Genomic DNA, 15,546 nt, shown 5'->3' with positions numbered 1-15,546 from the left:
CAAATATCTTACATTGCTTTCTTTGGAGGTCTTTTGTGAACTTTCTTACAAAGGTTATTTGCAGATTATCTTTGATGTTTCATTTTTTTAAAAGACTTTAATCTTATGAGTACCCAGCTTTACTATTCAAAATCAGCTACATGGAGGTGGTAAAATTGGCCAGTGATTGACCAATTACAATTAAAAATATGTACTTGGTTTTAGTCTAGAACAGTCTGCTTTTACATGCTTCTCAAATTCCAAAAAGAAGGAAACCCAGGCAGTGGAATTCTCAGGAAGAACATCTCAGGGTGGTTGGAGAACATTTTGAAACCTCTGGTCTGTAAGAGGCCCAGCTACATACAGGATATTACCAACCTCTTGAATCAACTGGCGGCTATCGGGTCCAGTGACATGGAGTATATGTACACCAATATCCCCCATGACGGTATTGTGGCCTGTCGTAAATATGTTCAAGGTCTGGACATACCTATAGAGCCAGTTGCTGGACTGATGAGGTTAATTTTCCCCCATAATCATTTTACTTTTGGACAGGAGACCTACCTAATGTTTTAGAATAACTCCTTTTACCTTCTAATTTCCTTTTGTAGTGACATATTTGGTGTGCACACAGATGCGTGTTATTCTTGAACACCCTGAGAATCAACCCTACCTCACAACATCAAATGAAAGTCAAGTGTTTATATCTGGTATGTAAACCAGTGTTTTAATTTGCCTTTAATGTGCTTTTGACTTGGGTAAATGATAGGTACAGGTGGTCCCCTACTTAAAGGATACCCGAAGTGACATATGACATGATGAGATAGACATAGATTTATACATACCTGGGGCTTCCTCCAGCTCCATAAGCCTGGATCGCTCCCATGCTGCCTTTCTCTGCTGCCTCTGTCCACCGGTACTGGGTCCCGTCATTGCGGCCAGTCGATGCAAGCGCAGTGCGCTCCCTCCGTACTGCGCAGGCGCATGCGTACAGAGCCGGAGGGAGCCCCGGTGCATGCAGGAGACTGGTGTCCGGTGGAAGTGACGGGATCCGGTACTGGCGATAGAGGCAGCGGAGGACGGCGGCGTGGGAGCAATCCAGGCTTATGGAGCTAGAGGAAGCCCCAGGTATGTATAACATCTTTTTCCATTTTTCAGCTTTCCCTCGTCTCTGGTTCCCTTTAAGGGTTTGAATGAGGCCTAACTGTGGCACAATTATCTGCTTCACCAAGTCAGCAATACTTAACATCAATGTTCCAGAGAGTGACCAATATGAAGGAAAATAGTGTTTATTTCTTAACTATTTAAGCAGGCATATAATATTGAGTCAGATTATTTTTGTTAATTCCTTATCTGTTAAGGTGCCCATTAATGGTACAATTTTTCCTTCAGATTCGATCTTTCAACACTTTTTATTATCGAATTTTATAGAAAACTGTGCCATTTGTGACACAAATCGATGTGATACGATTCTTTGGTCGATCATTACAGGAAAAATCAGAAGTTAGATCGAATCAGAATGTAAAACCTTAAATCATTCAGTTTATAGGAACAATCGATAATTGCCTTCCAATTAGTTTGATCATTCATAATGCTTTGAAAGATCACATCTGATGATAAAATTGTACCGTTAATGGGCACTTTTAGTTAGAAGTAGCTATGTGCTTGTTTAACATATGCCATTCAGTGTTTGCAGTATGCACCTGCTCAGAGGGAAACTGTCATTTCTTGCGATGGAAACTTGGCTCACACAAGCACAAATTTTCAGAGTTCCGATTATTATTCAGTTCAGATGTCCCAAATATGAGTCACAACCATAATTTATGCTGTAAAAAGATATGTAAAAGAGTCATAGCAAGACTTTCATTACAAGGTATTCCCATGAAGAGTTCTGATATTAAGTTATCTTTTTATATTTTGATTATAACTTTGCTCATTTTCCATTAACCTTCCTCAAGATCTGTTTTATTGTTTTGCTATATTACTGGTATTACTATTATGATAAAACTTACCCTGTGTTGTGAATAGAATAGGTGGTCATGGGCTATGTGCAGACTTACTAATGATTGTTGCCATGTGTCATACTTAGCATTGATATAGGATGTAAATTGTCTGTATGTATATCTCCTAATGAATGACTAGGCCTAGCCAGTTAATGTGAAATCATATTGTACTAAGCTGGAGAGCTGTTGTTTATCTTTATTGACATAGCTTCTTCTGCTCTTCTCCCCTTGGTATTTCATGAATGCTTTTTTTACAAACTGATAGCCTTCTCGGCCTCCCTGCAGTCTAGTAACATTTCTGCAATATAATAAACAGGTCTGTAAGAAGCCAGTAGGTGGCTAAAGCTGGCCACTAACAGTCCAATTTCTAGCGAAAAATCGTTCGAGAGATCAGAAATTCTGATCGGACGAAAAATCGTTCACTACACCATCAACGAACCAATCTTTGCTTCCTATCTATCACAACCAACAAGAAAATCCAAATTTTGGTTCGACAAAAATTCATTCAGACGACATTTTTTTCACTCGTTCATAACTGACATCTTGACCATGCCGCTCTCCAAGTTCAGTTTGGAAGGAGTGTGGTAGCCAGGCCATGCCTGGCTTTTTAGAAGATAATCAGCCACAGCCAGTCTTGAATTTTTCCTGGGCTTCATAGTGGAGAACTGCACCATGATTTACTGCATATACTCGAGTATAAGCCGACCCGAGTATAATCCGATCCCCCAACTTTTACCTTAAAAATTGTGGGAAAATGATTGGCTCATGTATAAGCCGGGGATAGGAAATGCATGGTGCACTGGTGACTTTTAGAGTGGACCTGAACTCTTGCAGTGGACAGAAGAAAAACAGGGAAATGCCTCCCCCTCATCTTTCAGCTGACTGACAGGGAAGAACAGCTAATTAGTAAATACAGGATGTTAACAATATGTCTGCTTCCATAAAAGCAGGAAGTGAAAACACTGCAGATGTATTGCAGGATTTGTATTAGCTATAAACAAAGATTTTTTTCTTTAAAGGTTATGATTTTGCTTATCTTTTAGAGCTGAGATGAAGTTCTGTGTTCTTAGTCAAAATAGAATGCTACTACACAAATTGTAAATTAAGGGGCTCGCTAGAGCTCAGGAATACACAGGTGCCATGGAAAAGTCATATCTGCTTTGAAGCAAGAAATTTTAAGTTCCCTTCGAGCACCCCCACCCACCACAGGAAGAATGGAGCTGGGCATGTAGTGTGTTGAGGTGAGGCTGCATTGCTGTCACCTGCTGGCTGCTGCCCGGGCATCGGGCATGAACTGTGCTTCTCCCGACGTTTCTCCGCTGCCCTCTCAAACCAATTCCCCCCCCTGTCATTGGATCGGAGCTTCAGTTTAATAAATAAAACAAAAACAAAAATGGTTATTCAAGGGCTGTAAGCATCATAGGATTCCCCGGGCAATGCTGTGATCATAGAAGTGCACCAGACTCTTCTCGTTATCTTATGAACCCTGTAATGCTGTGTTCCTCGACCCTGCCCTCAAGGCCCACCCACAGTTCATATTTTGTGGAAATTTACAGAAGTAGGTAATAAGCAATGTGAAGACACTAATTACCTCGCCTGTTGGTGTGTCATGAGGACCGGGTTGCACACTGCTGTTATAAGAAGTCCTTTGCTTGGCTGTTGTACTGTCAAACATGCTGCATGCTCATTCTGGGTAGTGACTCCGAATTCGCACAACCAATCATATTCCTCCCTTTAGTTTTACTTTAACCATTTGAGGACCGCAGTGTTAAACCCACCTAAAGACCAGGCTAATGTTTACTTAATTGGCCACTGCAGCTTTAAGGCCAAGCTGCAGGGCCGCACAACATAGCACACAAGTGATCCCCCCCCCCCCTTTTCCCCCCACCAACAGAGCTCTCTGTTAGTGGGGTCTGATTGCTCCACAGTTGTTTATTTTTTTTATAAATATTTATTTTATTTATTTTTTAATAAATTTTGATTTTTTTTTATTCCATTTCCCCTGCTCCCTCCCTCCCTCCCCCCGCCAGCCAATCAGCATGATTGGCTGTCATAGGCTTCAGCCTATGACAGACGATCACTCCCCAGCCTATGGAGGGGACAGCCGTGTTACACGACTTTCCCTAGTACATCGCTGCTGCGGATCGCAGTGCTGTACATGTAAATAGACGGCGATTACACCGTCTAACAGTCTCCCGAGCGGTGATTGCCCCTCGGAGACTGAAGGCGGGGCGGACCTCTGCCCCCAAGCAGGAGATGCGCGCTGGCTGTCTGCCGCGATCTCCTGCTTTAGCCGGCTCCAGGACCTGATGCCAATTGGGTTAGGCGGTCCTGGGGCAGCCGCCGTGACCACGCCCATTGGCGTGGGGCGGTTGTATAGTAGTTAACATTTAATTGCAGTAAGAGTAGGATTCCTTACTATGCACTAAATGAAATAATGAGTAAACTTACCAAAGTTAAGACTCAAATACCCACTTCAACTCAAACAAGTTTCTAGGCCTTCAACCAAAGAAGTGCTTACACTACCGTCTTTCCCCGAATGTAAGACCTCCCCTTAAAGTAAGACACCCCATATATTTCGAGTATGCTCGAAATATAAGACATCCCCCTAATATAAAACCTAGTGGCAGACCTGTAGCTGCTTTCACTGCGAGTCACCGCTAATCTGCGGTGTGAATAATGACAGGAATAGGCAGAGGCTTCCTGGACTTTAACGAGGGGGACAGCAGCGAGAGCAGGGGAGGTAAAGGGAGCGGGCGGGCAAGTGAGCGGTCGGGCAGGTGGTGTGCATAATGACAGGCATAAGGAGAGGCTTCCGGATTTTAACAGGGGGACAGCAGCAGGAGTAGGGGAGGTAAAGGTAGCGGGTGGGTGGGGGGAATCTATCTGGCTACCACCATAGAATTTAAGACCTCCCCGAAAATAAGACCTAGCACAAATTTTGAAAGACAGTGTCTTATTTTCGGGGAAACACGGTAGTACCAGTAGACACCTCCTCTTGGGTTGTACTGTAATGTGGGTGGTTTGTATATACTTTCAATGTGATATAACAGTATGGTCTGTTTTAGGGCATCATAAAGCACAACCATACCTAACAGATGAAAAAGTAAAACATTTTATAGCATGGATGAAATCTCAGCGAGAATCTGAGTTCAAAAGGAAAGTCTCAATCGGTGGCTATCATCCATACCCACACACAGCAGACACGTTTGCCAAGTTCTGTGGGGATAACAAAGGTTGGTCCATCAACGCATCTTAATACTAATGTGTAATTTTATGCTGTGTGTGCGTTTTATTATTTCTTTCCAGATGTACAGCGATTTGTTTTCTTATTAGTTAAATTGCTATAAACTTGCATAAAATGACAATTAATAAAGAGAATGAAGCTCTGTTTTATGAAGATAAATGTCACTGCTTTATTAGGAGGGCAGAGTTAGTCTGGTCTCAGCTTTGCTGAACCCAGAGCTGAGAATGGCCTTCATTTGAAAATGTAATTTAAGAGGGAGACCGTCACTGACAAATGTTTGTGTTTATTCTACAGATGAAAATGTGCTAACCCCAATTAGTGAACTGATGACTGTGATCAACCAGTTACATTACAGGGAACGCAGACGTGTTGCAGTGCAGGGTATAATTGCTGCTTGCAGATTGGTTGGTGACGGTACAGAAAAGGTCTCTCAAGTTGAGTCAGTAAGTATAAATAGGGATGATCAACAAGAGTCACTTAAAGCGGACTATAACCCAGAATTTCTTCTTTGCTCTAAAAGATTATTTACAGCATATAATATACTAACGCAATGTTTTTTTTTTTTTTAGTAAAACAGCATTCAAAGGGTTACATCACAGGGCTGACTCCTTCTGCAGGGAGAACCCGCATCCAACTGCTGTTAAGCTTATCTTGTGTACACATTCTTTACTTGATACATTTATGTAAACATTCTCTGGCTGTTCAGGACTTCAGCTGATGAGTGCTGAAGTGAAAAACAGATCAGAAATAACTGCTGGCAGCATTTACAACAGAATGACAACAGTTATAAATAAAATGTACCAGCAGCTTTCAAAATAAATTAACTGAACTTTGGGAAGTTATAATATCTAAATGAATATTAATACTTGTGCACAAAAGCAAATATGATAATTGTATGGGTTATAAAAAGTAGGAAAACACATATTTGTAGAAAATTTTGTCAGTTTTAAACCGCTTTAAAGAGCACTGTAGTGAAAATAACGTAATAAAATTGCTTATTTTTTGCATTTATAAATGATTTAGTCATTGTTTTCCCATTGTAAAATCTTTCTCACCCTAATTTACAGTTTGAGATTTCTGAAAATCACTGGTGGTGACATCTTTAGTCCTGTCAGATGCATCACTGTAGAGTATTTGTATACTTGGTATTCTGAAGCCAGTACAAATACCTAGTCTCCCAGAGGGAGGATTTTGAATAGCTAAACAGCCTAGGCTAAGCATCACTCGGAGGGTGGGGTTACATACCAATATACAGCAATATATAGCTATAGGAAGTGTTTCCGATAATAGGATAATTAATGTAAAAGTGGGTATCATTAATAATTTACTGTATTCTATTTATCACTAGGGTGTCTGTTTAAAGGGAATTTTATTTTAATAGGAATATGAGGGCTGCCATTAAAAAAATGTTTTTTAAAGAGAGTTCACATTCTCTGGTTGTCTTGCTTCAGTTCTTAGTGAACCCTAAATTTGGAACTAGCATGCAGAGCAAGACTTCTCCAACTTGTGAAAAGTCATTTGGTAACTCAAAACTAAGGGTGCATATTATTTTGGCGCCGCTCAGTTTGGCGCGGTGAGAGCCGAATGACGGCTCTCAACGCTGCCGCTAAACTCCGAGACGGCGTTAAATACTATTCCCCCTCCGAGTTGTCGCAACTCGGAGGGACATGTAAAGCCCTGAATTACCGATACACGCCCCACACAGCATAGCATTGCTGCTATGGGGCACCCAGTTTCGGCGCTCGGCTCTCAGAGCCGTGCGCCAGAATCAGCTGATCTGAAAAACTAAATGTGATGGATAAACAGCCTAAAAACTTGCAATGTACAGAAAATGGATTATAGTAAATATTGCATATTCAAAATTCAATTTAAAGAATTACAGATGTTTGGGAAACGAGTAGTTAAAATAATGGGCTTTTGGGATGTTGGCACAGGTCCTGATAATGTGGAATACATTATGTCTGTGTCCACTTCCTCCACTATGCCACGCTTACTGGTAGTTGTCACTTGTAACTGCACTTGCGGACTATGTACACTTCTGTCCGTTTTCCCACACTTGAGGAGGACTTTCCAAAATCACTAGTTGGACTAGTCTGCGCTCTATTGTAGGTAATAATATTTTAAACAGGATAGCACAGCTTTCACAACAAATGAGATCCTGCAACATTAAATAGAATTCTAAAAAAAAATACTGGTAATCTATCAGCCTTTTGTCACAGGCACTTTGCTTATATTAATGTCACCTAGGATAATCCCATTTGCTGCGCTACATTAACTGGTTATGTGAGCTCAGGTCACTTTACATTTTTTCTGTTTACCATTTAAATGATAGGCTTCCAGCTCAAGTACTCTGGTATAGACCAAGCCCCTTCCCCCCCTTCTCCCTCCCATTTTTACCTGAGGAAACAGATGAAAATTGTAGACTCACGTATAAATCCAGGACTACTTTACTCTCCCACCTCTGATCTTATTGATGATCTAAGGCCCCGTTCACACTTGCGGTTTTGTCAAAACCGCACCGGATGTCCGGACCGCACCGGAGCCGGACCGGACCTGATCCGTACGGTTCCTATCCGGATCCGGTCCGGATCCGGTCCGTTTGCATCCGGTTTCCGTGCGGTGTGAACACGGTTGCGGTCCGGATCCGGTTTCTTAAGGAGATACCATCCTGTAAATACCTGGGGTCTGGGAGGTCAGCAGAAGGGTCTGGGGTCATTGTTGGAGACAGGTGGACGTGTGGAGACCATCCGTGGATACAGAGACTGCAGTTGGGACCATGGATCCAGGCATTTTTTACTCGTAAACCTGGGAATTCTCTCCTTCCTGTTGTTCGCCTCCTCGTTATCAGAAATCAGACATGTTGCTGCCAAAACGAGCTCCAGCATGAAATCGCTGCTGCCCCACTCTTTGAACGCTTGGCCCATGTGGTCCCCATCCAAAATGCATAGGAAGTGGGGTAGAACGTCCGGTTTTTGTAGCCAGTGTGTTGTGCGCTCTCCGGCTCTCATTGCTTTGTATTGGCCGGATGGTGCAGTCCGGCTCCGCTCCGGATACGGCTGCCGGAGGAGCCGGACCAAAAAATAGCGCATGTTGGAACGGACGCCGGAGTCCGGATCCGGTCCGGCTCCGGTCCGGCAGAACGGACGCATGTGAACGGACGCATAGGCTTTCATTGCTATTGCCGTGCGTCCGTTCCGTCCGTTCTGCAAGCGGTCCGGCTCCGGCACGGCGATTCCGGACGGCCACCGCTAATGTGAACCGGGCCTTACCAGGGCTGTCGAGGAGTGTGAACAATTTTTGGGTACCTGGAGTTGGAGGTTACATAAACTGAGGAGTCAGAGTTTGAGTTGGATGATTTTTGTACTGACTCCACAGCCCTGGTTCTAACTGCAACTTGTCATTTTATTCCCCTGTACAGACTTTAAAGAGAAACCGTGACCAAGGTTTGAACTTTATCCCAATCAGTAGCTGATACCCCCTTTTCCATGAGAAATCTTTTCCTTTTCACAAACGAATCATCAGGGGGCTCTGTATGGCTGATATTGTGGTGAAACCCCTCCCACAGTGTGATGTCAGGACCATGGTTCTGACATCACACTGTGGGAGCCTTGTAGCATTATGGGAAATAACAGCTGTTTACAACTGCCAAAAAAAGCAAGCACCATCTCCTTCCACTGATATCGCCTGCCAGCAGTAAAAAAAAAATCACCATGTGATAAATGTTAGAATGTAAATCAGGGAGAGGAGAGACTTTACAATGGGCAAACACTGACTAAATCATTTATACATAATTATTGTAAAAATGAAGCACTTTTTTATTACATTATTTTCGCTGGGAGTTCCTCTTTAAATCTCCCCTGATCTAACCCTGCTGCTTTTCACTCCTTCTCCTCCTAGCAGCCTGTCGCTCTCTGCTGTTCTAACCCTGCAGTCTGTGAATCTTCCCCAGACCTGTAATTTCATCTCCCGCTAGCAGTCTGTCTCTCTTATGTGTTCCAACCCTGCAGCCTGTGAATCTCAGTCTAACCTGTCACTCCTCCCCCTAGCAGCCTGTCACTCTTCTCTGTTCCAACCCTGCAGTCTGTGGATCTTCCCCGGACTAACCTGTCATTCCATCTCCCCTTGGCAGCCTGTCACTCTTCTTAGTTTAACCCTGCATTCTGTGGATCTTCCCCAGACTAACCTGTCACTCTTCTGTGTCCCAACCCTGCAACCTGTGAATCTCAGTCTAACCTGTCACTCCTCCCCCTAGCAGCCGGTCACTCTTCTGTGTTCCAACCCTGCAGTCTGTGGAACTTCCCCGGTCTAACCTGTCACTCCATCTCCCCCTAGCAGCCGGTCACTCTTCTCTGTCCCAACCGTGCAGTCTGTGGATCTTCCCCGGACTAACCTGTCACTCCATCTCCCCCTAGCAGCCTGCCACTCTTCTCTGTCCCAACCCTGCAGTCTGTGGATCTTCCCCAGACTAACCTGACACTCCATCTCCCCCTAGCAGCCTGCCACTCTTCTGTGTCCAAACCCTGCATTCTGTGGATCTTCCCCAGACTAACCTGTCACTCTTCTGTGTCCCAACCCTGCAACCTGTGAATCTCAGTCTAACCTGTCACTCCTCCCCCTAGCAGACGGTCACTCTTCTGTGTTCCAACCCTGCAGTCTGTGGAACTTCCCCGGTCTAACCTGTCACTCCATCTCCCCCTAGCAGCCGGTCACTCTTCTCTGTCCCAACCCTGCAGTCTGTGGATCTTCCCCGGACTAACCTGTCACTCCATCTCCCCCTAGCAGCCTGCCACTCTTCTCTGTCCCAACCCTGCAGTCTGTGGATCTTCCCCAGACTAACATGACACTCCATCTCCCCCTAGCAGCCTGCCACTCTTCTGTGTCCCAACCCTGCAGTCTGTGGATCTTCCCCAGACTAACCTGACACTCCATCTCCCCCTAGCAGCCTGCCACTCTTCTGTGTCCCAACCCTGCAGTCTGTGAATCTCAGTCTAATCCATCACCTTGTCACTCTGTTCCCTCTACAGCCAGTCACATTATTCTTCTCTGTCGTAACACTGTTCTGAATCTTCCCTGAGGAAACACTGCTGACAAATCTCTAGTGCTGAGAAGTTTGAGGCTTCATCTGGCTGTATAATTCAGTCTTAAGGTGCCCATACACAGTACAATCAAATAGTTTGATTTTCCCATTTATTCGACCAAGACAATCAAATAGAGAAGAATTTGAAAAGAATCTCGCTTTTTTTATTGATTAAAAAAAAATCTATTATTGAGTAGTTGTTTTTTTTTAATAAAAATCTGATCAGATGTGTTGGAAAAATCAGGTTGATTGTTTTGTGAATTGAATGGTGTACGATTTGATGCAATAATCTAATACAGCAAAATCTTATTAAAAAACAAAATTGAATCGTGTATGGCCACCCTTAGACATTCCACATTGAAACAGGAACTGTAACCAAGGATTGAACTTCATCCCAATCAGTTGCTCTTACCCCCCTTTCCCATGAGAAAGATTTACTTTTTCTCAAATAGATCGTTGGGGAGGGGGGGGGTGTAGGGGGTTGAGGGTCTGTATTGCTGATATTGAAATGAAACCCCTCCCACTGTGTGATGTACGGACCTAAGTCCTGACAGTTTCCTGTCTGTGAGCCTTGTTGCATTGTGGCAAATAACAGCTGTTTCATCATGATCTCCCTTCTAAATTCAAAGAGAGGTCTATAACTACACATACAATGAATAATCTCACAAATTGGTTTGTAGTTCAGGTTTGCCTTAACTTGCTGGGTCTGGGAGAAATGTATCTCAACAATATGACAATCTAGTCTGTACAGCTGCAATTGCAATTGCAATTAAGAATTATTTTTCTAGATTACAGTGTTCAGTAATCATTTCTGTAGTCATCCATTTCATGTTTAAACTTTTTCCCAGTTTTATGCATAGTTTTTCTTTTTCTGGTAGCATGAAAAGGTGGCCAGCATTCAGGATTCACGTGATGGAAATGCAGAATGCCCACTGACGGATGAACAGATGATTGAACACAAAGATGTGAGCACTTCTTCCAAGAACAAACTTGTACCTCACAGTGAAATGAGTAATGTTGCCATGGCAAAGAGGAGGAAACAATGTGATAAAGAAGAACAGTAAGGCAATGCTTCTTTTACATGCACGGTTTGTTGCTATTTATGGTAGCGTAGACCATTGTTTGAGCTTACAAAACAACACTTTGTGTAGACTGCTTTTTGGCCTTCTTTCTCAAAATTAACCTGAACAGCACTCCAAGTTGAAAGAAATAAAACCTAAAATTTACTATTTGCCTATTTTTGGCGGTTAGGCCAGGCTTTCCCATGGTGTCCTGCACTTTCAGTCCAGGTTCTGATCCAATCCAGGGAAAAGCAAGAGATTCCTTCTCCACCTTGGTAGTTGCAGACTTCTGATTGGATCTCTGTTGTTCACCTTAGTGTGTCTCAAGCAAATGTTTATTCTTATGCTGGATACACACGGTGCGTTCCCGCACTCAATGCGCTGCTCGATTTCCGTCGATTCGCGTTGACTCGATTATTTCCGACATGTCTGATTCGCGTTTCGATGGATCGTTAGGTCGATTTGGCATACTTTACATGTGAATCGACCTAACAATCATCGAAATGCACTCGGAAATGCTCAGAAATAATCGAGCGGCCGGAAATCGAGTGGCGCATCGAGTGTGGGAACGCACCGTGTGTATCCAGCATTACAGCAAACAAAAAAAATCTGGTTTTTGCTATTGTCAGTGTTTTTTTTTTTTTCTTTCTTTTTGTTTTTTTTTCTTTTTTGTAGAGGTGCTTTTTCCTGCCGTTTTCAGGCCATTGAAAACAGTCTTTAGGGCAGCTGGGGTAATTGTGACAAACCAATGCATCCACCTTTCCACACCCAATGTAGACTGGCTGATGTTTAATAAAGTGAGAAGAATACGGAGGCTGTCATTTATTTCCTTTTAACCACTTAATGACAAGCTGACTTATAAAAACGTCCTGCTAAAGCCTTAATGGCTCCAGGACGTTTTTATAAGTCAGACAGTGCTGCTGCCGCTGTGCGCGTGCGCACGTGAGTGCTCCCGCGCATGCACGTGCAATCCTGTGCAAGTGAAAATAGTGGGAAAAAAAACACCGAAAAAGAAAATACACATTTATTTCCAAATACTATATTGTCACCATACTTTGTACAAGGGACATAATTAAAATGTTGTGATAACCAGGACAAATAGGCAGATAAAATGTGTAGGTTTTATGTACAGTAGCAGTGTTTATATTAAAACTATAGGGGATGAAATTGGAGAAATAGTGTATTTTTTCATTTTTTCCTTGTTTTTCCCTTTAAAATGCATAGAAAATAAAGTAATTTCTGAAAACAAATATCAACCCCAAAAAGCCCAATTGGTGGTGAAAAAAACAAGATATAGATCATTTTATTGTGATTAGTAGTGATTCAGCTATTGGCAAATGAAAGGGATGAGCACTTAGAGATGAAAATCGCTTTTGTCCGTTAGGGTAAAAACTCCTTTGGGGTGAAGTGGTTAAAGTGAACATCCGGACTAAAAATCTACTCAGCAGAACTGAAAAGGCTTGGTGTTTCTTTAACAGTTTCACAGCACCAGAACTTTGTTTTTCTTACCAAATCATAATTTTTAGCTGCATTTTTAGATAAGCTCCACCCATCAAAGAAAAAAAGCCCGGGCTTTTTTTCCTTGATGCTGTGCAGAGCATGATGGGATTTTCTATGTTGTTGTTCACGTTGCCTAGCAACTGGGAGAGGAGCTCAGGACACAGGACAGTTGGAACTGTGTCTCATGCTCCCTGTCACCTCCTTTCAACCAAAAAAATGGCTGCCACCATGAACTCGAACATTTGCCTGTTCTTTTAAAACAGGGTGGGTAAGAGATTATATTACCTATCTATTTTAAGTAACATAACTAATGTAACTTAATGACAGTATGTTTGTTTAGACTGAAGTTCCTCTTTAAGCAATACCAGTTGCCTGGTAGCCCTGCTGGTCTATTTGGCTGCAGTAGTGTGTGAATCACATCAGAATCAAACTTAGGGCCCTTTTCCACTAGCAATCACAATCACAAATGCCAGCAATTGCGATTTTTCGTTAATTCTGTTATGCGATTTTTCATTTGCATTGCATTATCACTCTAAAAATCACCCCGGAAAGCGAATGCGATTTCCAAATCGAATCACTATAGTGGAAAATACTTCTCATGATTTCTATGATAAAGTAACAACCCTAGCGATTTAAAAATCACTAGCGATTTGCGATTTTACGATTCAGCTGTGTAGTGGAAAAAGGCCCGTGCAGCTAATCTTGTCTGATCTGACAATATTTTCAGAAACACCTGATCTGCTGTATGCTTGGTTATGGCTCATACTCACGGGCAACTAAACTGCCTGTCGCTTGCACACGGGAGCGTGTGCGCGACAGGCCAGCGACAGCTCGTCGCCAGGTCCCTCCGCATACACATGGCGGAGGGACCTGGCAACTGATGCGGCGGAAGCTGTCCCTCCCCCCGCCGGAAGCGCCGTCTATTTGTTATTATGTTGCTGTCGCTACTCACGCGGACTAGCGACAGTTGCGGCGGAGTTGCGGCGGCGACTGTCGCCAGGCGATTGACAGTTTCAATCGCCTGGCGACATCAGCGACGGGCGACAGTTCGGGGTGCACGCGCGTGCAACGCCGCATACTCACGGGCGACCTTTCCGCGCAACATGCGCGCGCCGCGTGTTGCGGCGACAATTATAGCCCGTGAGTATGGGCCATTAGGGTCTGTAGCTAAAAGTATTAGAGGCTGAAGAGCATCAGCAGGGCTGCCAGGCAACTGGTATTGCTTAAAAGGAAATAAATATGGCAGCCTCCATATCCCTCTCACTTCATTTGTCATTTAAAGGGAACATGAAGTTAGAGGTATTAAAAGACTGCCATATTAATTTTATTTTAAACAATACCAGTTGCTTGGTTATCCTGCTGATCATTCTATCTCAGTAGTGTCTGAGGCACAAACCTGAAACAAGCTTGTAGCTAATCTATTCAGATTTTTGTCATATGACCTATGGCTGAAGTATTAGAGGTGGAGGATCAGCAGGACTGCCAGGCAACTGGTATTGTTTAAATGAAATAAATGTCAGCCTACAAATCACTTTCACTTCAGGTTCCCTGTAAAGAGAGCCTGAAGTGGGCTCATAAAATAACAAAAAGACTAGGCTACCTGATCCGGGGGGCTGAGCAGATCAGGTAGCCAACAAAACCGCCGCTCTCCTCCGCTTTCACTTTTGTGACCTTTGGGTCATGACGCTGCAACGAGAGATTGATTCTTTCTCCCGACACACAGGGAGGCAGGGGGCGTGGCCAAGGGGAGAGAGCTGCCCAGTGGCAGCTCTGAGAACCCTGCAGAATTGTCCCTGTTGGGCGTTTTGAACAGGGAATCCCTCTCTCACATGTTTTATCGAGATAGCGACAAATATTGCCACTAATCTCGGGGGGTCATAGCGCGGGGGTCAGAGAGCGGCGTTGTGGGGACACAGAGTCATGTCATGAGGCAGAGAACTTGCCTCTGTGTCCCATCCTGCTCCCTCACCAACCGCCTCGGGTTCTCTCTAAATATCGCATCAACTCTATAGCTACGTGAAGTATCCCTTCCCCTGTTTTGACATGCTTTTCAGATAAGGGCATCTTCTGTCTCTGCACATCTACTTTGCAAGTTTGATAAATGTGAACTTTACAATAAGAGGATTTTGTTTTTCTCTTTCAGTAATGTGATTTCATCAGAAAACAGCGCTACTGCACATCACTCATGCCATAATGTGGACACTGCCATTCCTGAAGGTAATTTGTCATGATTATAGTTTAAATCTTTAGCGTTGACACTAAAGTACAGAAGAATATTACCTATGAAAAAGGCCTGCAAGTTTAAAATGCTGTACTGGTTGATGTATTGTCTCACAATGGTTGCTCTATATTGTCAGATTGTCTTATTAGCAATAAAACAATGGTATTTTACTTTATGAGCATATTAAAGCTTTGCTTTTAAATATTTAATATTTACCACTTGCAGTGTGCAAATAACATGCAGCACGATAGAATGCATTGCTAATGCTTTCATATAAGTTAGCCCTGTTTTCAGAAAAACTGAAACAATTATTTACTTCCTCTCCCAACAAAGTAACCCAGAAGGGACTAGTGTAGTGTTTTGGCCATGGTTGAACCAAGTTGCCATGTAGTTCTTAACGTGGCCACTAACAGTACAATTTTCTGAACAGATATTCGTGTGAACGATCGGGACCACTA

The 15,546-nt window shown here is 43.3% G+C and overlaps 1 protein-coding gene across 3 annotated transcripts in view; it reads left to right on the top strand.

Moving 5' to 3' along the window:
• The window catches only part of RADX (RPA1 related single stranded DNA binding protein, X-linked), a 99,027-nt gene that overhangs the window by 73,136 nt on the left and 10,345 nt on the right, over positions 1 to 15,546 (top strand). For 2 of the 3 annotated variants that reach the window (XM_068251052.1, XM_068251051.1), the window contains 5 exons: positions 591 to 689; positions 5,051 to 5,218; positions 5,524 to 5,672; positions 11,185 to 11,366; positions 15,011 to 15,084. In XM_068251052.1, the coding sequence (XP_068107153.1) occupies positions 591 to 689; positions 5,051 to 5,218; positions 5,524 to 5,672; positions 11,185 to 11,366; positions 15,011 to 15,084 (672 nt within the window). The remainder of the gene's footprint in view (positions 1 to 590; positions 690 to 5,050; positions 5,219 to 5,523; positions 5,673 to 11,184; positions 11,367 to 15,010; positions 15,085 to 15,546) is intronic. The other variant, XM_068251053.1, reaches the window with a different exon arrangement.

Source organism: Hyperolius riggenbachi, chromosome 8, assembly GCF_040937935.1.
Source record: "Hyperolius riggenbachi isolate aHypRig1 chromosome 8, aHypRig1.pri, whole genome shotgun sequence".
Taxonomy (NCBI): Eukaryota; Metazoa; Chordata; class Amphibia; order Anura; family Hyperoliidae; genus Hyperolius; species Hyperolius riggenbachi.
This window is presented reverse-complemented; position numbering and strand designations above follow the sequence as displayed.